Genomic DNA, 25719 nt, shown 5'->3' with positions numbered 1-25719 from the left:
CAGGTGACCTGAAGCGGCCTTGCCTTTACCTGTGGCTGCCAGCTTAATGTCTCTGCTCTGACATTCTATATTGGTCTGACCATATTGTAAACAAACATTAGCAACACACACTGGAATACGTTACTAGAGACCAAGGGCGTAACTAGGTATTTGATGGCCCCAAAGCAAAAGTTTGTATGGGCCCCTATGTACCATCCAATGGTGAAAAATGTATATAACACATGTAACTTTGACAAAGAAGATGGGCCCCCCTCAGCTCTGGGCCCCATAGCATCTGCACCCCTTGCACCTATGGCTGTTACACCCATGCTAGAGACAGCGATGGGCAACAGTGGCCCAAGCCTTTCTGACCAAGACCTATTTCCTCTGAGCTATTATCGGCTTTATAACATAAAAAGACTGAAGGTGATGGGAGCAGCTGGATTGTGCATTATGTGCACAGCACAGAGAGGTCACGCAGCACATGAGAGCAGGAGGAGAGAGTGCAGTGCAGTCTGCACCATATGGCCTCCTATCTTCTCTGCAGGATTTGGTCTGAGTGACAAGGTAAATAGGAAGTCTGAGTGTCATACTGGGGTGTATTGGAGTTTACTCCTACTAAAAAAAGGACACCTTTTTTAATTTACCTTCTAATATAATTGATTGAATTTTCTTTTCCAGGATATTTGTATGATAAGCACCTTTGCATGTTTGTTATCCTGATTTATTATCTGCAGTTGTGCAATCCATAAGGGATCATTTACACAACTGCTACTGTGAGTTGTTTTAACCTTTTTTAAGTTATGTTTTATATTTCACTTTTACTTTAAATATATAATTACACGTTTTGTTTAATTGTTACAACCTTAAAAACACAACCAACTATAGTAATCCTCCTTTAAATGCCCCTCTCCAAATAGCATTTCCCCTTTTCCTTGTGTAACAATGAACAGCTATTCTAGGTACACCATGCCAATTATTATTATATAAACAGGATTCAAATTATTCTGACATAAGATATTCTAATATATACATTAATAGCTGAAGTACTCGGTGTTGCCCGCGTTTAAATCTTGAAGTTATTAAGTTAGTCATCCCAGACCAATTGCCACCCCTCTGTGAAGTTTTCATCCAAACCCATCCAGTGGAAGGCTCAGAACAGGCTCCCCGGGTCAAAGTTCTGCCCAGCATACACCAACGGGAGGTCCGACCGGGACCTAATCTTGAAGTTATTAATTCAGGCACCCCAGACCTATTGCCAGGCATCCCAGACCAATTGCCTCCCCTCTGAAGTATTCATCCAAATCCATCCAGTGGAAAGCCCAGGACAGGCTCCCCGAGTCAAAGTTCCGCCCAGCGTACACCAATGGTAGGTCCGATCGGGACCCTAAGCCCCAAAAACCTGGCCAGGATCCAACTGGACCACCTTGTGTTGGTTTCATCCCAATTGGTGCCAAGGTGTCCGTAAGCATAACCGGACAGGCACACAAGCAGACCAATGAATTTTATATATAAGATGTGGTGCTGGGGGATTTTTGACAATATAATACATAAACCTAGTACATCGATTGGCTTTGCCATGTTAAATGCCCACAGTTTTTTCTTCGGATGCTCCAGTTTCCAACCATAGTCGAAAAAAAACTGCTAACAAAAATGGACCTTGTTGAATGTGTGTTTGGAAGATAATTTACTGTAAGCTCTAATGGGACAGGGACTGGTATGAATGATTAAGGGAGAGATGTATCAATATAAACAATAATTACTGCGCTGGTACCAAAAATACATATTGTAAAACATAGTGCTCTCTATTAGGCAGGAGGCTTGTTTATCATACCAAATATAGGTTTATTAATTATACACATAAAAAATACATATTTAAAAATGGTGAATAAAATATCAGAATAATTGTTACACAAAATAGCACAGTAGCAACAATAATCTCATACAATAAGCACCCAATAAGGTGATCTCTGAGAAATGTGCAAAAATTGTACAAAAAGCGGCTTCCAGTAAATGTCCAGAACAATGTATCACTGTAAGTGGCTGATTTTTTTAGTTGGAACATCCGCTACATATAGTTCATGTAACTAATTTAATACCTGTAGAAATACTTTACTTAAACTATTAAACTGTTTCAAGTTTCCATCCTGCAGATAAATCACCGGTCAAGGTGTAGCAGTGAAAACATAAGAAGTATTTTCTGTGTCACTGGCGTCCCAGTGCACACAGTGGGGGTCATTCAGGGACGCTCGCAAGCGGGTCGATGTTGCCCCACTGCGCATGCACACGATGGAGGGAGCTCCGTTGTGCGCATGCGCAAGACCTGGATAGTGACGGGCTCTCCGTCGCTCCGGGTCTCGCACCAAAGGGGGCGTGCTGTCGATGTTGATTGACAGCACGCCCCCTTTGGTGGGCGTGCCGGGGGCGTGGCTGCCAGACGGAGGCGTTCCCATGGGAACGCCTACCGTCTGAAGCTGGCCCCACTGACATCACTAGTGATGTCAGTGGAGTGATTTTGGCTCTGATAGAGCCAAAATCACTCCAGGGCTTGCGGCAGCGAGACCCTACCGCAGGGTCTCCGTCGCAAGCCCGATGGTCGCAATGGTCTTGACCAACGCGACCATCATCATGGACACTCGCATAAGCTGTGGGTGGTCACCCACAGCTATGCGAGCGTCCAGTAGGATGCTCCATTTTCATGGAGGGCCCTGATTCAGAGCGAGCGCTCTGGTCAGAGCGTTCGGCTCTGAATCAGGCCCAGTGTTAGTGTTATCCGATATCACTTGTATTCAATCGGTGCCCCCTTATATAGTAATATAAATCCTTAATATTCACCTGTCAGTTGAAGGATAGCGTGCTTATGCTGCGGGGGATCCCGATACCAAGGTTCCCATACCTGCAAGATGCATCAATGTATCAAGCCTTCGAGAGAGAGAAAGTACCAACCAATTTCTGTAATTTTTCAAACACAGTCTGTAAAATGGCAGTTAGAAGCTGATTGGTTGGTACGTTATCTCTCTCCAAGCTTTGATACATCTCCCCCTAAGTATTCTCAGGACATAATTGAGCAAAAGAGTAAAAAAAAAAACACATCAAAAGACTAAGAGCTATGTTAGATTTTCTGCAATCATCTAGATTGCAGTGGTTTCTCCCACAAACACAGAGTAAGTGTACACTTTGAGCTATGCAGGGTGCGCCATCTATGTGCTATGAATGTCACTTGGCAAATTATATTTTTGTGTTTTTGAAAATGATGATATAAAACTAGACAGTTATTTCATTACTTACAGGACTGTGGCTATGGCACATTATACTCTTTCCTGTCTAGTTCTCTTCATGAAACCTGGCAAAGGATTTTATTTTCCTCAGATGCTGTGGCCAGTGAGGTGTGCATCACTTTAATGAGAATCAATGTCACTATTCATTTCTATCCACCTCTTAACTAAGCAAATATCCTACCTGCTCCAACACCGTGGAGAGAAATAATGTGCAAATCAGACAAACCTGGAGGCTGTAACAGAGCTATATAGAACCAGAAAATTCAATTAGCATTGATTGGAGGAATCAGAGAAGGACAGAAGCTGAGATTAGACCGCAAGGGAATCTAAGAACTGTACTTTTATAACGGAGATATTATAACCCCAGAGGTGATCTGAGTCTAATTCACAGACGTGCAACATGATAGACCTGTTATTGGTGTTTCTGGAAGGAACAAACAATGTAAAATAAAACACAGAACTTGTACTAAAAATGAAAAAGCCCAGGCGAAACGCACGTTGTGTGTCCTCATTTGGGGGTGCCCTTGTGCACACAGAGGACCCCCACACCATGAGCCGCTGTCCAGGGGGAAGAATTATTTTAGGTGTTTTCCCTTATATTGCCCTCTCATCAGATGCACCTACCTTACATCACTCTGCGCTGCTATGAATCAGAGGATGTCTACGGCAGGGGTGGGGAACCTTGATATATATAACATTATTGCGGGGTCGTTGCAGGCCACTCCCCTAAGTGTGACATCACACTTGGGCGGGGCCACAATCGCCGGTGATTACAGCAATGCCCGGTCCATGTATCGGGGAGCTGTAAGGGCAGCTGTGTGACCATCTGAAGCGTCCTAAGGATGTTCCAGACGGCACTGCTGCATAGATTCCTGCTGCAGGGTGCCATTTTAGGCACCCTGATAGCCAGATGAGGCTAGCAGAAAAAAGTTCAGAGGGCCAGACAAAAATGATTCCGGGGGCCGTATGGGGCCCCCGGAATCATTTTTGGGGCCTGAGGTTCCCTATCCCTAGTCTAAGGGCAAGCGCTGACAGTACAAACAGCACTTTACTTTTTTTTTCACAGTGCTACTATTTAAGGACTCTCATCTCCCATTCCATGTATTTGTAGAATAGGAGAAATCAGATCCCTATTTAGAAAAGAACACAGGCTCTACTATTTCTACTTATCTATATGTGACAGTAACATAGGGGTTCTATTCAAAAACTCCTTTCTTATTATATTACTGAGGGACACCTCAGTCTAAATTATCCTATATGGCGATAATTCTAGACAGTTACAGGTTTGTGATGTAGTTTTTAATCTGTGTTACACATTGTTCATCACCTTATTTTACTTATTTGTTAGCTGTTACACTTATCACTTCACATTGGCTTAGGGGACAAATCACGTTTTCTTTTCTGTTTTTCTTTTGTTTTAAGTATTTGCAGTGGTTTAGCCCTAGAATACAAAAGAATCCAGGCGCTGCAGAGTTCCAATCACTTATCAATCTCTATATACAAGCCGAGGTGAGAACGGGACCATCATTCACAAGCAGCTGCATGAGAGTTATCGCACCATTTGCAAGCTCCCTCCAACAGCCTTACCTGTCATTAACTCCCCGCTGGCCGGGTCGAGTTATAGTTCAACCCACGGAGCACCCTTTTCATTATTTCAAGGGCTGTGATCTGGTATGAATTTTGCAAGAGACTGATTTATCTCCTTTAATGCAAAGGAACATTCACTGTGTGTCACACATTGTATACAAGTAACATTCTAATTCTCTTGCTCACATTATATTCCAATGACTTTTGGGTTCCTTTCCTTTTTAAATATTATTGTTTATGTTTACATGTTTGTTATATGGTAACATTGCTTTTATTATTTAGCAAAAATTTATATTATTTTTACAAATGTACCTCATTGTTTATCAATACTTTCTCTCTCTATGGTTGCCTCTGTATTATTATTCATGTTTAGCCCTAGAAAGCTACCTTATTTATAACACTGTTGCTAATTTAGATATGATGCTAATAAACAGTGGCGTAATTTCATCCCAGATGCCCTGAGGCAAGTTATAATTTGGTGCCCCCCCAAAAAAGTGGTAAATAATTATGGTGCTTATCTGCACAAACATAATATAGAATATGTTCATTTTTTCTAATAGGTCTATTTACTAAAGTAAATTTGCAGGATAGCCCCCCAAAACACCCTTTTTCAGGAGATATCTGCAAAGTTATAGAATCCCCTGAATGTATCTGCATTGCAGAGACTGGCCCCGGTAGCTAACGCTATCTCAAAGTGGCGTTAACTGCTGTTGCCTATGGACTACAGATTGCAAAAAGTACCTGGAGAGGGATCCCTAGCATCCCTCCCTGGCATTTTACACTCAGACCACTCATGCACAGTAGCGCTGAAGGAGAAGTGAAGGGTTTGCATTAGGGTTGTGTATAGATCCCCTTCAGTTGATATGCCTGGTACACATGCAAAGGTATACAGCTCTCCCATCGTATACCAGAGACATAAGATAACATTGCAACATTATCTATTATAGAGATGGGGACTGAACTGAGGAATGTAATGTATGTTTGTTTGTTTGAAGAGCAACCTCAGATACAGTCCTGAGGGTAATTATGAGTATATACAAGTACTAGTCACAGATAAGATAGTGACCTTTATAGTGAAATTAGCATGAGGCTCAGAGTCCTCCTGATGGAGACAAAAGCCATCTGACGTGGAGTGGGGAGCCCTCCTGATACCCCAGATGGAGGGGGAAAACCACCTGATGTGGGGGCGTTGAAGACTGAAGTTTGAATCAAGATACTGTGAAGGTGCCCACACACATACCGATCTGCACACAATCCCACGATGTGTGCGATTTCCCCTGAACTCTCCCCCGGCAGCTCCTACACACGATTAGTAGGAGTAAAAAGCATAAGATCTATCGCGCTTCTTAACTTTTTTTTTTTTTTCCCAGTGCATTTTGTCCCAGATTGTCAGATCTGCCCTACTGCACGGCAGATCTGACGATGTAATGTGCGACCAGCGGGGACGCGCATCGCATCGTGATCGTGAGTTAGGACTCACGATTTCCTCACGATTTGGCCATATTTTACACGATCTGTCGTCACGATTCGTCGGAATCGGCCAGATCGTGTAAAATATCGCTATGTGTGTGGGCACCTTAAAACTGCCACTGTGGTGGGACTACAAATCACAAAATGCACAGTCTACTGCCGACTGCTTCACATGCCGGGCAGTTGCTCCACCAAAGATCTGTCCCCCAGACTCAGCTCCTGGTGCCCCAAGCCTCTGCTTCCCGTGCCCTTTTACCCGCAGCTCCGCCAGGTGAATCATTGTCGACATCCAGCCCCTGGAAGAACTGCAGCCAGGGCGGAGTAGGATGGGGAGTTGGGGGGGGGGAGTTAGGGACTGCTGCATGGATCCGCGACTAGGACTGTCGCCAGGGAGGAGTGTGACAGGGAGTTGTGGGTGGGGGAGGCGCCAGCCGTTTCACACTGTCATAAGAAGCTGCTGAGGAGCAGCGACACCAATGAGCGGGGACAGGCTGATGGCCTGACATGGAACCCTCCACTAGTGTATGGTAGCTTCTCAGGTGACGGTGAAGAGGTACCATGTATTGGATGGCCGTGACGGTACACTACGAGTACATAGCAGCAGCCCTAAGTGGGGGGAATATATTGAGGGCAATGGAAGAGGCACCTCCATTGTCTGCAATAGTTACGCCCCTGCCAATAGGGCTATACTGTCACTTGTGGTTAAACTTTTTTGCTTAGAAGATTGAACTATTGCTAAATATCAACATTTGTGTTTTTTTCCTCATTTGTGTTTTATATTAATGCTAAAATTATCCCTCTTTTAAATTGACTATTAAAAGTTAAATTTTATCTCATTACTGAGAGTACTGTTCAATCCTTCTCTTTTGCATATGTTACATAAGTAGTCAAGGTAATAAAGTGGTTTGTTACAGGCCGTTGTAAAGTGACAGACATAAACCAAAGCGGTTGGATACAAATTGTCTAAGGGACACAAGAAAGCAGCTGGAGCCTACAGATGTGTCCACATACCTAGATCGCACAAGCAGCTTCTGCTGAATAAAATGATATGCAGCATGCCTATATTCTGTGTGCGGCTGTGGGTGTATCTGCATGCGAAACACTACGTTACAGTGTCAGCGGTTGTAGCATTGTAATGTAGTGTTTCGCATACTGATACACCTGCACTCGCTCACAGAACATAGGCATGCTGCATATCATTTTAATCAGCAGAAGTTGCTTGTGCCACCTATTCACATAGCCATTTGAAGTTAAAAAGTTGCACAAAAGACGCTCAGCAATACAGAGTCACGCCATGGCATGGCGCAACTAGAATAGCTGTTTAATTCACAAGGAGGCTAGATGTATGAGGACCCATCTGGATAAAAGAACCTGCACATTCTGGCTTCAAGAATGTTTGTAGGAGATGTATTTACCGTAATAGGCTGGGAGAGGCCATGCATGGTCATCACAGGAACTGAGGAGCTCCATGTTAGCCAGTTATGGGGAATTACTGGAGCAGGTACAAAACATGGCTGCAATCAGAAAAGGGCTACATAACCAAGAATAGATGCAGGGAGACCAGAAATAGACAAAGCAGTCACTGACAGCCTTCATTCTGCTTCTATCCACTGGCACATTTCCATCTTCCTTTATGCATGTTCTCAGCTCAGAAATCCTAAGAAACCATCTCTCAACCCAGCTTCTCTTTCCAACTACATCCATATTATCCATAACAAAAACTATTATTTATATAGTGCCTTTCTCCAAAGGATTCAAAGCGCTGTATATTTACAGCAAAAAAAGCATATTACAAAAGGAGGCCAGCCATCTTTGATACAAGCTACTATAGACTATCATCAATTCCATGGATTGTTCATCTCACACACACGAAACTACCATGCGAGGCAACCATCCTGGGTGCACTACATAGTTTACAATGGCTGAGGTCGGATCAGCAATACATGGGGCAAACACATGGCGAAATAGAAAGTACGAATATACAATAAACAAACAAGATACCTACAGAAATATCAGTTCCAAGTATTGTTCATCCTACCCACAAATATTACCTGGTGAGGCAGCAGTCTTGGGTGAACTACATAGATTACAATGGGTAGGATAACCAATACCTGAAGATATGATACACATTGGTGAACTGCAGAATACAGAAAGTGAGAAGCTAAGTAATCAATACCCACAAAATCATCAGATCCATGGGTGGCAGCCATCTTGGGCAGACTACATCTTTTACATTGAGCAATACACAAAAGGTGAGATTATAATGGAAAAAAAAAAAAAAAAGAATCAGAAGCATGTTACCGTAGACCTGCGCATGTGCAGTAGACTACTGCACCACACAGCAAAGGTATCCCCCACTGAGTCTGCACACAAGCCCCCTCCTCTCTTAAACCACCTCTGGTACATCTCAAAATCCACACCCAAAAATGCACCTGTTACCCCACATTTTTGTTCATTTGTGTGGGTCACATTTTCCCGTGCAATTCAGCCTGTTGTTGGTAAAAAAAAGGGATACAACCAATGTATTAAATTACATTTGACACAAAGTGACACCCTGGGAATGTCCTGGGCACCCTAATCAGTTAATTGATAATCTAACTAATGTATTACAGGCTAAAGGTTTTATGTGCAATCAATACATCTCCAGGTTTCCCACCCAGATGGTCCTTACTGTCTCCCCAGGGGGAATGACACACATGACTAGCTCATAAAGTAAATGCTTGTGATATTTGGCTCTGGGGTGACACAATCCACTTATGCACATGAGAGAGACTTCCTACCACAGATGGGGCTGAATGTAAATCTCTTTTATCTACCTTCAGTCAGATAACAAGGAACCATAAATACTCATGAGTGCAAGAGGAAGGATATAAATATGGATACTATCATTTTATAGTTGCAGATATCATTTTGCCTTTACTGACACAGATGGAGGATGCGCTCTGAAAAGCACAAGCAATACATTTATTTATTTATTTTTATATACATTTTTTTTTAGTTCCAAAGCACACAAAATAGAAACACAGTAATACCTGACATATTTTTATAATGCAAATAAGGATCGAGAGTGATAAACATTGAAAGGTATAATCTCAAATAAGTATTGCATTACAACAAATCATAAAAAATTATGTAAATGAACAGTACAAAGTACTAGAGAAAAAAAAATAATAATTAAATTAACTATATATAAAAGAGTACACTTCAGAGCTTCACCTTTTCTCAATTTTCCACCTAGGTAATCTAAATCTCTGCACCCAGAAATTACTGGGGCAGAGTGAAAAATGGAACTATCATAAAATGCAATACATTTATTTTAAAGTGGAAAATCCATACTATATATTTTAAAAGTTCTGTGACTTGATAAAGATAAATGGGCTCTATATGATTTGCTACATAAGATATACAGCCATAATAATGCAAAAGTCTCTTGTGTGCAGTGTTGTGCTGCATGTACTGACATTCAGAAATGATATGATATACTTTTTATTTTAAATGAAAGTCATAAATTGCAAAATAAAAGTAAAAACTATAAAAAAAAAAGGTTTTATTAGAGCATAAACAATTGCTATAATGCTTCTTTACTAAAAAAAACTGGTAAGAATTGTAATCAGAAATATGTCAGTATGTCATAAAAAACCTTACACAGCTTATATGAATAACATTGGCAATACGTATGCTTCTATCAACTACCAATGATCAGAATAATATGAATAACATTGGCAATACGTATGCTTCTATCAACTACCAATGATCAGAATAATATGAATAACATTGGCAATACGTATACTTCTATCAACTACCAATGATCAGAATAATATGAATAACATTGGCAATACGTATGCTTCTATCAACTACCAATGATCAGAATAATATGAATAACATTGGCAATACGTATGCTTCTATCAACTACCAATGATCAGAAAAATATGAATAACATTGGCAATACGTATGCTTCTATCAACTACCAATGATCAGAATAATATGAATAACATTGGCAATACGTATGCTTCTATCAACTACCAATGATCAGAATAATATGAATAACATTGGCAATACGTATGCTTCTATCAACTACCAATGATCAGAATAATTCAAACGGCTGTTTATCCTTCCGGTTGGAAAAATGATCAGCCACTGACAGCAATCTGTTTGTGTACTCTGTTATCGGAGACTGCGCTGACTGATGGGTTTGGTACATTATTTACACATTCAAAATATAGACAAAATATATAGACACCATAATGTTAACAGGTAAAATATGTAGACAACCAAATGTCGACATGGACTATGTGTCGTCAATCAATATGTAGAGGGTCTCACAGAAGATCTGGTCATTTTGCTAGACCTGCAAACAATTGGATCTTTTAAATGTATCCATCCATGTGTTGGGTACAGATACAATCATTTGATGAAATTTTTAAACACCCTTAAATAGTGCAACTTTTATGAGCAGCGTCTTTTCCATCTGTGGAGGTCATTAGCAAAGCACACCACAAAACGCATTATTATTATTCTCGTTCATTTGTAAGGTACCAGATTGCCCCCGTGCCTTAGGACAGTGAAGAAACATGCATGAACTAAGGACACACATGGTAGACATAATAAAAGCAGACAGGAAAACAATCAGTAACAAGCACTGTGCTTATGAAGGCAAATACAATCTAATGTGGGAAGGGATGGTCAAACTAGAGGAGGTTGCAGTAATTGAGGTGGGAGATGAAAGAATGACAAAAAATTTTGATTATTTTGAGTAAGAAAAGGGGGCATTCTGCCAATTGGGGACAGCCAAGTGAACTACGAATGTGCAAGTTTTATCTGTTTTATATGTAATATCTCATTGTGTGGAAATTGATTCATATTTTTTGTAATCTCATTTTTATAAAGTAAGGATAGATAACATGTTTCAACTCAATTTTGAAAAATGCAAACAGTACACATTTTACAAAATAAAGACAGAAGAAAAAACAAAAGGGGTAAGCTGACTCCCACTGGCATGGGCCAGACCCATGGAAATTGTTTTTGTTACATAAATCATTTTGATAATGAGAATAGTAATCACACAAGTATGTGCAGTCACAATTATATATTACAACAGGAAAGGGAGTCTTATCCCAACACTGTCATCTAGAAAATATCATCATAGTACTAAGTGAATTAGAGGAAATAAATGGACACTTGCTAATCTGGTCACAATACCCCAGAGAAGACAAAGTGAATCTCCTACACAAAGACCTTGATCCTTTAACACCCTGTAATGAGACACAGCACTCAGAAATGATGTTAGTGTAAAGGGTTCCTCGGTGAGGAGTGGACTGACAAGCAGCTGAGCTTTCTAAGAACATACAGTACATGAATAGCCGGCATCAACCTAACAATCCCACGTTACCCTGGGAGAGACATGTTACATGATTGTAGCCATGGCTGTCCACCTGCTCCATGTTAGCATTCTACAGCAAACAGGGGCTGGCAGGTAACAGAGAGAGCAGTACTCGTGTGTAGTATTTACATACTGTGCATGCTTCTTAGTTGACCGTGGGAGTATACAGAAGCCGGAGTAAGAGTGTCTGGTGAGTGCACTGAACATTTTGGCCCGTATACACCAAGAACTGAATTTTCGGCCTTGGGTGGAATCATTCTTTGAATTACTATATGTCCAAACCCAAATATTTACATCTAGTGTAATATTTTAACAGTGACATCCAGAAAAATAGCACCATAGTATAAAGCCTTAGACAGGTTTGCGTAACAGTTTCTGCCAAAGAAAACCATAATGTATGAATGATTGCCTATCTTGCAGACATATGTGTCCCTAATGAAAAAACGGTCTGTGCTATGTACTATTTTAATTTGTTAAGGTGCCTACACACTTGCAGATTTTTTACATGATCTGGCTGATTCCGACACATTGGAACGACAGATCGTGTAAAAAATGCCCCAATCGGAGTCCCCGCTCGCGATCGCGATGCGCTGTGCTTCCCCACTGGTCGCACATCGCATCTTCAGATCTGCCGTGCTGTAGGGCTGATTTGCCAATCTGGGACACAATGCACTGGATGCACGATAGATCTTAAGTCAGATTGGACATTTTTTTACTCCAAATCGTGTGTAGGACTGCTGGGGAGCTATCGGGGGAGAGTTCAAGGGAAATCGTACATCGTAAGCACATCGCCAAGTGTGTAGGCACCTTAAGTCTAATCTGTTAATGAGGTCACCACATTCTGTTTTGGGATCCCCTCATTAGCACATACTGTATATTATCCATATTGCTGTGTGGTACCAGAAAGGCTTCTTTTGGGGTCTCAGAAAAATATTACACTGACATTTAAAGTAACGACTTTTGCTACACTGTGAGAATGTTGAATGGTTTAGGCTGCGTAGACACAATGAGCCTTACTTAAATAAAATTGTGTTATGTTCAGAAATTTCCCATTACCCATAACAAAATATCAGTTTTATAGTTACAGATATCAATTAGTGACAAAGTGTTGATTAGAAAATGGAAGCAAACGTCCGATTGGTTTCTAGGGAATATACGGACCGTTTGATCACACTGCCCTATTTTATAGTAAAAGCAGAAATAAGTGTGTTCTTTTTATGTAGCTGTGTTTAGAGAGACAGACTGAATGGTTTATAGAACTAATCAATGATTGTTTACCTAGTGTATATAGGGGGCAAACTTACCACAGCAGAGGATGTATCAAGTGCCAGAGATGTCCAGCTTAATAATACAGTCATCAGCCCGAAACTCAGCATCCTGAAATAAAACACCAATAGTGAGTAACCACATAAGCTAACAAAAATCAATTATACTCTGCTGTAATTTCTTACTATATGCTCCCTTCTTAAAGGGATAATAGTGTCAAATGCTTTGTTCTGTATTTTTAAATATAGGGTAGTTTCTTGTCAATGTAAATGTTCAGATTTTGCAGATTCTACCTGTCAGAAGAGATAAAGATGGTGACTAAGTGCTTCCTGTAGAGGGCAGTGACTACAATGAAGTCACAGTGCTAAACATGAGGATATTACATATTTCTTCTACAGCTCCAAATAAACTCTGCATACAGTACAGAACTGATCAATGCATGGTTCTAGTGAAGTCTAATGGGGATCGGTATGAAATACCAAATCCCGACGGCAGAAGACCAGCAGCGAAGATCCAATGCAGGGCTAGTTTACCAGCTAGGTAACCTAGGGTCCACCTGAGCCACCTGGTTTACCCAAACCCTTGTTTTCCCAATAATACAGAAAGGCCCTTCCTCAGTCTGAGCGGGGCACAAAATATGAGATGTAGGAAGATGGTGGGCTATGAAAGACCTTGGCTCTGGTTTGAGCATTGCCAGCCCTACATTTGCTGTGCTTCCCAGTGGCTGGCTTCTTCCATGAGGCCAGCCACCTATGTGTGATACTTCGTTTCTCTAATTTCTCCATTGGCTATGCTGCTGTCAGCTGATACAGCAGAACATGGCTGCACCCATACTCCCTGTGCAACAGAGTCAGAACACGTGGTACGCTGGACCCGCTAGCAGAATGCAGGTGCCTGTGCAGATAGAGGGAACAGCCTGCCACTGTTGGAATCACAAAGGACGGAGCTCCTGCGGCGGGCGCAGGAAGTGTACTGAATGCTAGCTGCCTGGAAGACTATATGTATACACGTGTCGTCAGGGCTATTTTTCTGGAAAACTAGGTTCAGTAACTGTGGGTAGGATTACTTTTCCCAGGTGCTTATTAACAGATATCCCTGGGTGTGGTCCTGTCTCTTTAAGCCAGGACCCATAGTCATGGTTAAAATGTATGCAAGCTTGAGCCTAAAGGTACAGACCAAGATCATTTATCTGAGAATCAGTGTAGGGACTGGCCAGATGGGAATGACCGTGCAGTGGTGGCTGGCTTGACAGGTTGTTGCAATATTTTGGAACCAACATTCCCCGTATTTAAAGGAGTTGCAGTTTGAAAACCAAGCGAGTGCCACGTTTGTATGATACTCTTTATGTAGATGGTGTGGTCACATGCCAAGGGCACCCCAGATGATTGAGTGCCGTGGATTAAGCCTGTTAATAATTATATATATATATATATATATATATATATATATATATATATATATAGTCGAAGCTGGATTATTGGCTGAGACAAGATCAGTTTAAAATTGAATCGCAGCGACACCATCTTGCGACTGGCCGCAAGACGCCATCTTGGAAATGAGATCGCAAGATGCCATTTTGCGAATGGCTGCCTAAGCGCCATTTTAGATAAATTCACACTTTAGTACATGTGGCGGTATTACTATTAGCATCATGCGATTGCATCTGTGACCATCGTCATAAGTTACGGCGATTCATCAAAAGCCCATTTCATGACTTTACGTAGTTTGGGTGCTCTGGATAAAGTGTATATTATTATAATTCCCCTAAAGGATATATTTCAAAAATGGCTGTACAGTATGTCAAAATTGGATTGCATTAGCTAAACAGAGCAAATGGCCACGTGACAACTAGCCTGTGTAGACAAGCTTCATGGACATAACGTCTGCTCTCACTCCAGGTGGCCCTGCTCAAATACAGCAAGAGGGTCGTTTGTAGCACCTTACATTAGCAGGCTTCCTACAAGAAAATACCTTCAAAGCCAAGAGTGTTATCTGAGGTTTGGGTCTTGTAGCTGTGCTAATTTGCATCCACACAGGCCCTGGGAGAACAAAGACCAGTATTTTGGAGCCTGAAAAGGGTGGGGGCTACTGGGGCATGAGCAGGTCATGGAACTATAAGGCTCAGCATTCCACACTGGTAGGTGTTCACTTAGTTTAAGTGAGATTTAAGTGCACCATTTCTCATACACACATTAATACGCACAATTGCGCTGTTAACTAATCGCATATTAGCGAATGCATAAGATCCTGTATGAAAACGCTGTTTATTAGCTTCATGCGCACGCATCTGCCCCAAGTTAACTAGCGTCTTTACATCACACCTCGCATACTTACACATTACATATTCACATAAAAGGTTTAATAAGCTTTAAAGCAGTGTTTCCCAACCTCGGTCCTCAAGGCACACTAACAGTCCAGGTTTTAGTTATATCCATGCTTGAGCACAGGTGGTTAAATCAAAATAACTGCAGAACTAATTAACACACTTGTGCTCAAGTATGGCTATCCTTAAAACCTGGACTGTTAGTGTGCCTTGAGGAATGTGGTTGGGAACCCCTGCTTTAAAGTATAAGATTTACCGTATATACTCAAGTATAAGCCGAGTTTTTCAGCACAAAAAATGTGCTGAAAAAGTACCCCCTCGGCTTATACTCGAGTCAAGTGTAGCGCTGACCGGACGGAGTTCGGTCAGCGCTACACACTGCCAAACACACAGCCGCCGGAGCCGGCAGCTGCGTGTTTGGTGTAATCAGCAGCCGCTGAGAGTCTGTCAGACTCTCAGCTGCTGCTGCTCCCACTGCGGGAGCCATCTTCCGGTTCCCGCAGTGGGTGATGGGAGACACGTCGTCATGACGACGTCTCTCCCATGCGAAGCGGCCGGAGGAGCGGACAGCGGCGGGACCAGGAGCGGGAGTTTAAGGTAAGTGTTTATTTTTTTTTTATTCTTTTCACGTCTCTCTCTACTAGGGGGGGGGGGACTACAGGGGGCACTACCAGGGGGCGATGACTACAGGGGGCACTACCAGGGGGCGATTACTACAGGGGGCACTAAAAGGGGGGGATTACCACTGGGGGAACTACAAGGGGAGGATTACTACAGGGGGCACTACCAGTGGGGGATTACTAAATGGGGCACTAAAAGGGGGGATTACTACTGGGGGTACTACCAGGGGGGGATTACTACTGGAGGCACTGAAAGGGGGGATTACCACTGGGGGCACTACCAGGAGGGATTACTACTGGGGGCACATCCAGGGGGAATTACTACTTGGGGCACTACCAGCTGCTGCCATTTCCCACACTAGGCTTATACTCGAGTCAGTAAGTTTTCCCATTTTTTGGGGGTAAAAGTAGGTACCTCGGCTTATATTCGGGTCGACTTATTCTCGAGTATATACGGTAAGTTTGTTCATTCTGTGAAATAAAGATTATTTGGTAACTAAGGTTTTATACATGATAAGTAAGCAGTGATTGGTATTGTACTGATGCGTACTCTCAACAGTATTCCGGTACCATCGGTGTGGAGATCTCATCATGCATTCTCAACGTATAGACCGCAGAGACTTCAAGCAACAAAATGTACATTATATGAACAACTGTTAGGATGTTGCATAAGGCAGGAAACCAGAGACCCCCAGTTGTTAGAGGCTGGGTTGTGTTTATTTGAATCAACCTGTTAAATGCCTTGTAACATATGCCCTCTCCTTTAGGACCAATGGTATTAGCAACAAACTTCTCTATTGTGTTGTTTATTTCTGGGGGGTATAAATATGTGTGCTCTGACCCTGGGTTCCTAGTCTTTGTGCTGAATGCTGATTGACGAAAGATTTCTTGCTGATGCCTAACATCTGAACCAGAGTGCGCTGCGTATGTATAATTGTACTTGGGTCTGTATAATCTCTTTGCGCTAAGATTATATGTGGATCATAGCGTGTAACTGCTGTACTTTTACTTGAATAATACTTTATGCTTTGGAACCACATTTTCTAGGTCTGGAGTCTTTATCTACTGGATGACTGCGTACGCAAATTAGCGTCATCCTTAGAGGTTTATAGGAAGGATATTAGAAGGTATAGGCAGGGGTATATAGAGGTTCAAAGGCAGTATCCTTAATAAATAAATAAATATATATATATATATATTTTATTTTTATTTTTTTCACACACATAAATATAGTATTTGGAAAAGAAGGCTCTCAAAAGGGACATTAAAATAAAATTAATCTTATGGAAAATACATTTTGGCACAGGACATTACGTCATAGTTAATGAGAGGTTCAGGAACGGAGTTCCAGCTTGTTCCTGCTGACAAATAGCACTGTGTGTGATGTCATAATGGTGAATCCAAGAAGTAACAAGGAAAAACAATGTTGGGCCATTTATAGAGAACTGTAAATAGGACAACAGGATAGCTATCTACTTTTTGATCTATAGGAAGTTAAAATATGTCCTTGTTCAATGTTCTTCACTGATTAGCCAGACCCTCAAATATATGAGAAAACACTTTCAATGTTGAAATCTTTAAATGAGAACTCCTGCTTCAATGTCTTTATCAATGCTTTTATTATGCCCCTGTGCGTAGTAATGTTATAGCAATTCTTGCCTAGCTGCATTACTTTCAACAATGCATCTACCAATTGGTAGCTCTGACAGACTTTTTTACAAGTCAGCATAAAGAACACCACCACATTAAAGGGAGTATCTTGGTGGAAATGTGTTGGGGAAAGATATTTTGTCATTCACATATCAGAGAGGTATGCAGGGGACCACTATAATACCTAGCTCCCATGGGGTCCTAATCTGACTCTGGTCTAGTGGAGTCCTATCTTATCTCTGAGGTCTGAGTCCAGCATCCGCAGACCTGTCCTATTCCTCTGCCTCTGCTGTATTATTCATGTGCACTGCAGATCTCTGGCTCCTTTGCACTTAGTTACTCTCTCCTCTATGGTTCTCACTCTACATCCCAAACAAGACTATCTAAAATCAATGGGTGCACCAGTGAGAGGCGGAGGCAAAGAGACACAGAAACCTGTAATCAGAGATTCCCAGAGGCTTGCTGTGAGCAGATGGAAAATATCTATCCCTTTATCTCCTTGTCTGATTACTTATTCCCCTTTCTCACAGGCATACATGGCTTTCAGAATGCCTCTATAACAAGGCAATTATCATCATATACTGCTGGCCTATCCAATGCAATTACTTAACTACAATACATTACAGAGCAAGCTCACTCAAGAAATGACGCTTTAACTGGCTTAAACATCTATATTTAGATATGTGTCTTTGTAAATATGATTAGAGGTAAAACTAAATAATATTTGTCGCACCTATAGTCTGCCACAACACACCCAACAACTAGCAGAATAATGTAATCCTATTATCCAGACTCTCGTGCCGGTGAACAGGACAACCGTACCTCCCAAGTAACAAACAGCCAATACATATTTATATCTGGCTGTTTCCATATTTGTACGTGTGAACCTGAGCCTGTGTAAGTGGAAACAACCATGAAGGCTCATTTGGACACTGGGTAACCAGGATATGTCTCTTGTGCTGGTGAACATCTCTGTAGCTCTGAGCTATATGTGACAAATTCTATATCAATTTTATGTTCACATTTTACAAAGCTGGTATCTGCTTTAAAACGGAACCAAAAAAAAAACGCACTTGTTCTATAGAAAGTGTCTGAATTCCCAAGATTACTGTTTTCCCATGATTAATGCTCATCACTTATTAAAAAAAACTATTTCACAAGGAACACTCTGATACCATACTTCTGAGCGACACCATCCTGACAGCCAGGATATAAACTACATCCCCATTTGACAATGCAGCTACCGTTTAGTAGCAGTTACAAGCTTTTACAAGTCAGCATGAAGAACACCAGCACATTAAAGAGTGGGGACTGGAGAGCGATGTGTCACTCCATAGTATCACTCCATAGAAATTTGTTAAGGTAATGAGTGTATGCTCACTTTAAGACCCTGTGGTTGATTTGTTGTAAAACAGTGGCATACTCAAACGTGCATGCAATGCTTCTCTATTACAGTAACACAAGCCAGAAAAATTAACTGATATTTAAGAACAACCTATTCTGTACAACTAATTCAGCTGAGGTAACTAATAGGAAAGTCAAGTGGGAAGCTTAGGAATAAGGCATATTACATAATGAGTAAAATGATTTATGTTGGAAGGTCTTTTTTTACGCCCTACCACTGGACGTATATAATTAGTCACTGGGATAAGGGAACCATTTTGTTGTTTACTTTCACAATATACAGTGTTCTGCAGTTATATAGTCTATTTTTAGTTTTACATTTTTACAAGGAGTGTGAGTATACTGCGCATCACTTATTCACAACATGCCAAGCTTTACTAGAGAGGCGAGGCGAGGCCCAGGCTGTGTTGGTCATCTCTGACAGACGTCAGAACTTGCGACATACAATCCATCCAAGATGAACAGTGCGTCCCGGCGATGGATAGGACTCCAGGTCAGGCAAAGTACAGGGGCAGAAAGAGGATTCGGTTTAATTATTCCATAGCTCTGTATTGTACACTACGTGCCAAGGACTGAGATCAGTATTATATAATTGCCCACCAAAGACTGGGCTCCGTATTATATTCTTGCCCACCAAAGACTGGGCTCTGCATTATATTCTTGCCCACCAAAGACTGGGCTCCGCATTATATTCTTGCCCACCAAAGACTGGGTACCATATTATATTCTTGCCCTCCAAAGACTGGGCTCTGTATTATATACTTACCCACCAGTGACTGTGCTTGATTATAGACTGGGTCACAGGGGGAAAAGCACAGTATTGTACACTAGGGCCAGTAGTGACTGAACTCTGTATCTTGTATTTGGCCATGAGAAATGTGGTTCTTTAGCAATGCCTGTCATACACTTAGTTTTAACGGACTGAGTTCTACATTGTATACCTGGCCAGCAGGTTCTGATACAATAGTATGGTACTCTACAAACCATGCCATAGGCTCTGTGTTTTATATTAGTTACCGGGCTACTATATCACTATAGACCTTTCATATCAATTATTCAAGCCAATGCTAATTTAGTCAGGAAGACAGTGGTAAATAAGGGTAAACAGGCACAATGCAGGCCTTCTGCAACACCTAATCTCCCCAACAAACATGTCTGAGAGGTTCTTGAACAATTAAAATGTCAATGAAGCTCTGCCCTTATGTTGAGATTGTTTTTCATATTTGCATGTCAGCTCCAATTGAGAAGGGCCAATGACATATCCAATTTTAAAATTCACATAATGGCAAAAAGCTACAGTATGTAGAAGTTGTCCAGGTCTAGAAACTGAAATTAACTCGAAGCAACCAAGCAGCAATGCATTTACATGGTCGAAACTGCACTACAGTAAAGAAACCTTCTTGTTGATTGGTTGCCATGTATAACACCTGATACATACGTCAGACCTTGGGTATACATATTTCAAATTATTATTGGTTACATACTGTTGTTATAAAGCATATGTTTACTACCATTTTTTTAACACTGTAAAATCCTGTAAAAGGGTATTGATATGAAACCTATTGGCGACCCCATATCATCTGCTTATGGCTGGTTGTGGTGGTAACCTTTAGATGCTGCATGATGAATGCAAAGGGGTCAAATGGAGTGTTTTCTATTGGTGCCCCACAGGCGAAAGGGCTGGGTACACACCGCATACAAAATGCCTATGGAATTTAACGGGGACAAGTAACTGATAATCCTGGGGTTGCCGTAACATCTAGCCAGTGGCCAGTAGAATAATCATGGAGTCATGTTTTATTACGTATTACTGTCTTTTTTACAGTCCATGTTTGTGAGGTAAATGTAAAGCATGAAAAAATAAAATGTTAGAAGTATTATCCTCGTACCCGTGTTATATGTTTACATCTAGAACAAATGGCTATTGGTGCAGCTGTAAGTGCTAATAGCAAATTAACAGCAATGTTATCTCACTGGTAATAAAAGTATTGCTTTGGGGACTGTTTTCATTAATCTTTTATTTTTTTCCCAAATGGAATTGTTGTTGATCAGATAAGAAGTTGGGAACCCATTAACTTTGACAGTTCTGCTGAAGGATGACTGAATAATAGTAAATAACAGGAAGCATTCACAAGGTTCACGGGCTTATTCAGATGATGGTTCACTCATTTTAGTGATAAAATTACACACAATATGTACTTAAGGACAATTTGTAAAATGGTGTTTTATGAGGAAAGGCAGGCACACATCTCATACATCTGATTAGCTTGCAGCTTACCAAGTACACCCTAATGAAATTAATATTTAAGAAATATCTAATTTGCATTGTTATTTTTATTTAAAGTTAACAAGCAAAAGTACACCTGGCGTTGCCCGGGTTTAAATCTTCAAGTTATTAAGTTTTATGTGTTGTCCTAATCCAGTGTTGGCTAACCTTGACACTCCAGCTGTTATGGAACTACATAACCCAGCATGCACTGCTACAGTTTTGCTATTAGGGCATGCTAAAACTGTGGCAGGGCATGCTGGGATATATAGTTCCACAACAGCTGGAGTGTCAAGGTTAGCCAACACTGTCCTAATCCATCCAGTGGAGGCCCCAGAATAGGCTCCCCGGGTCAAAGTTTTGCCCAGCGTACACCAACAGGAGGTCCGACCGGGACCTCAACCCCCCCTAGTATGTCTTCTGGGATCAAATGTTACCACTCTGTGAAGTTTTCATCCAAATCTATCCAGTGAGAGGCTCAGAACAGGCTCCCTGGGTCAAAGTTCTGCCCAGCATACACCAACGGGAGGTCCGACCGGGACACTAACCCCCCTAAAACCTGGCTAGGATCCAACTGGACCACCTCCCATCGGTTTCATCCCAATCGGTGCAGGGGTGTCCGAATGCATAACCGGACAAACAAACCAATTCATTTTATATATAAGACTACCATTTATATAGCGCACATACAGTATATTCCTTAGAGAATATTTGGTTTACAATCTATGGGCCCTATTTAACAAGGAGTGCTAAAATTAGTGTTAATTAGCACCAAACTTCGCTGCACTATTTTAGTTATCCCTACCTTGATTTATCAAGATTTATCTAGCCGACGAGTGAAAACGATAAAAAGGCATCCAGCGCTATCTGTATTTGGTTATAGCGCCAAAGAACGAATGACGGAGGAGTGGCTATAATGAATGGCAAGGAGGGGCTAGCTGTGTCTGGAGCATGCGCAGTCGGATAGTGAGGACGCTATCAGAGCAGCCGCGGAGATATTTTGACGTTCATGCCTCTGCCGGACCCCCGCTGTAAAAAAGGTAGGCGCCGGTCATATCGGGGATGGCAACTGTGCTGGGGGAATTTGTGTTTGCGGCAGCCCTGAGTCCCATGTGTCAGGCTAGGGTAGTCACTGCTGCAGGGGCTAGGGAGTGGGGCAGGGTGTAATTTGGCCCCCCGGCCGGTACTATTATGTATAGTGTAACGTGATCCGTGGGACACTAAATACATGCTGGCAGGAGTGGGGGAGCGGGCTGAGATCAGTACTCTCTTGTCTTCTTGTGTAACTGGCACTTTCCATCGCCATACTTCTGTCCCAGCTGGTCGGCTCCCCGGGCTCTGTGTATGAATTGCCCCTTTAGGATCAACAAGGCATCGCAACGCCAACAAGAAGCCGGTGAAAGAAATTACAGTCAGTGAACGGTAAATTACAATTAACATTCGTTGATAAATACATGTCCCTGTCATTTCTTATAGGGTAGTGAAAAGTGCCTAGCGCTAGCGGCACAGTGAAAAACACTGCCCTGTCCACCAATGATGAATACGGATTTGACTGTTAGCACACACAACAAGTGCTAAATTGCTAATCACTCGTTATTAAATAGGGCCCTATCTACCACATGTACACACAGGGTTAATTTTAGTTGGGAGCCAGTCAACCTACCAGTATATTGTTGGATTGTAGAAACTAGCCCACACAAGCATAGGTATAATATACAAATTCCACACTGTTTGGGGTGTGTTGGAAATTCAAACCTCTGACCTCAGTGCTGTGAGGCAGTAATGCTAACCACTACACCAACTGTGATGTTATATATATATATATATATATATATATATATATATATATATATATATATATATATATATATATATATATACACGCTCTGCTATGATGCTGAATGTAAGAAAACCGCTACAAAGTATGCAGTAATCACGGTGTGGCACAGAGAAAATGGCTCTGGAAGTTGGTAATGAGGCTTTATTCCATTCTTATTGCCCCTTATGCAAATTAAAAAAAAAAAGTACTTAGATAATGATGATAATTTGAATTCTATACTCACGTTATGAGCAGACACTTGGAGCGTTTGGCTAATCCTAAGCAAGTTGCAAGGCAGATGACCAGGTCAAGGATGAAGAGCAAGAGATAAGAAAGCCATCTACAAGAGAGTAACATACTTGTCTGAGGTGGTCCTCATATGCAGGGTAATTATGCTCCCACTCAGATATGGAAAACTAATAGAATATGTCATGTGACATATCCTAAATGCAAGACGGAGATTACATTACTCAATCACGCAACTTTCTTTCCTCTTCTTTTGAAGTGCATCACCTTTACATCATGTCTGAGGAATATCACAACAGCTAAACCAAAGGTTTTCATATCATGTTGCGCTTTGTCAAATACATCTATACGGTACTTTGCAGTATAGTATATCCTAGTTTGGGACTTGACAAGTCCATATAGAAACACAGACTTCAAATACTGTTTTGCATTTTACACTACTGGGTGTTATGTTCATATAATGATCTCCCCAGTAATAAAATACTAACAGTGATACAGGACCTGATTCAGAGCTTGGTGGACACATTTATGCTAATTCCACAGAGGATGAGCTGTCTACTGAGATATCCAACGCTGTGGCTGTATTCCTCCGCAGTGCGCAAATAGTCGCACCATCAAGCGGACATGAGCAACTCCATGGTTGAGCAGAATGCCCGGCGGTACATGGCCGCTGATGCCAGTGGAACAGAGTCTTCCAACACAGTGCCCGACACCATCACACCCGCTGACATCCCCCAGTCACTGCCCAGGAACGCCAATCAGAAATTACATGGATCTCCATGCAATTCCGATCTGCGTCCTCCATTGGTAACAATAGGGATGCATGTGCAGTGCAACTCAATAGCACGTACAGATTAAAGAAAATCGGGATCTTGCGTCCCCCCTCTGAATCTGGCCCACAGTGTCTTTCCTGCTTATACTGTATACAGTATCAGATGCTTTTATAATATTGCTTGATATATTGTGTGTTCATTTTAAATTGTAATGATTCTTAAGTTATATTTTTAATATAATACATTTGATTTTATATAATGAAGAGAACTTTTCAGTACATATTAAAAACCGACCTTTAATACATCTGAACTTATTTGATTACCCTCGGCTATATATGCGTCCTCAGACCTCACTGACAGATTCGAATTTTATTTCAGATCATGCAACCTGCTAATTTTCTTATATACTAATATACTAACAGTCTCTCCTCACTTCATTCGGTTGATGATTATATTACTGAGGCACAGCACTTGTCCCTTCAGCCTGCCCTTAATAGTTTCTATTGTATTGATTTCATGCACTACTTTATCACTTATGCTTGTATCTTCATGTAGGAAATCCCCTATAACAAGCATGTGCAAAACAGCAGTCTAAGGAAAACATGAAAATACATGGGTATTTTCTAAAGATTATTCTTACTGAAGGTATGTTTTCGTCAAATATGAGATATATTTAATCTTTTAGTACACAAAGTTTATCAGTGTCAGGTGTATATATCTTGTGAAACAATTCTCTATACCTGTAATACTCGATGAAGTTGGCCTGCCTGGCGATCAGAGAAAGGTTGCCAGTAGTTCCCTGCCAGTTGGGCAGACTGGAGAGTTGTGAAACTACATTATTAGCCATTATCTGCATGAAACGCAGGGTCTGTACGTAATCTCCATGTGTTGCAAATATCTCATTGAGGCGCAACAGGTGCTGATCCAGACTTTCCTTCATCTTGTAGCTTGTGCCAGACACCTGTTGACAATAAAAAACAAACATAAAAAAATCAACACAAAATAAACACTCAACAAAGCACAATTAACAATAGTGCACTATATAACTATGTTAACATGTAGTGTTTACATATTATTCCATGCTTACATGTTGAATTTATTCTCAAAGAAAACTAAGCTGAAAATACAATATTCAAAGGCAATTAATAACATAAAAAAAATACATACACAGGTTAGGGCCTTTTCCCCCTAGCATTTAAATATTCTGACCGATTTGCAACTAATTGTTATCAAGGGATGTAGTTAATAGACCGGCGGCTGACTATACATGCCCGACATGGGACTTAAGATAGGTGTTGAAATACCGACAAAAAAGAAAAAATAGCAGCGCTGTGGGACACCTGCAACTAAATTGATATTAAGTGGATACAAAAATATTCAGTTATGTCAGATAAAACTATTACCTCTTTTAAAAAAAAAAAAAAAAAAAAAAAAAAAAAAAGAAGAAGAGGTAATATTTTTATCTGACATAACTGAATATTGTTTTTTTTTGTTGTTTCTTCTTAAGGCTAGCAACCATAGCAGCAGCGTGGAACACCTGCTACACACATATATATTATATATACATATATATATATTATATATACATATATATACATATATATATATATATATATATATATACATATACATATATATATATACATATATATATATAT

General features: G+C 41.0%; 1 protein-coding gene across 1 annotated transcript in view; it reads right to left on the bottom strand.

Annotated features, from left to right (window-relative positions):
• The window catches only part of TTYH2 (tweety family member 2), a 135807-nt gene that overhangs the window by 18402 nt on the left and 91686 nt on the right, over window positions 1–25719 (bottom strand). The window contains exons 4-6 of the mRNA XM_088474603.1: window positions 24802–25022; window positions 23287–23382; window positions 12999–13071 (exon numbers count right to left, since the gene is read on the bottom strand). Of these exons, the coding sequence (XP_088330729.1) occupies window positions 12999–13071; window positions 23287–23382; window positions 24802–25022 (390 nt within the window). The remainder of the gene's footprint in view (window positions 1–12998; window positions 13072–23286; window positions 23383–24801; window positions 25023–25719) is intronic.

This window comes from Taudactylus pleione, unplaced genomic scaffold, assembly GCF_031769625.1.
Source record: "Taudactylus pleione unplaced genomic scaffold, aTauple2 ptg000016l, whole genome shotgun sequence".
Lineage (NCBI taxonomy): Eukaryota > Metazoa > Chordata > Amphibia > Anura > Myobatrachidae > Taudactylus > Taudactylus pleione.
Note: the sequence above shows the minus strand (reverse complement) of the source record. Positions and strands in the feature narration are given on the sequence as shown.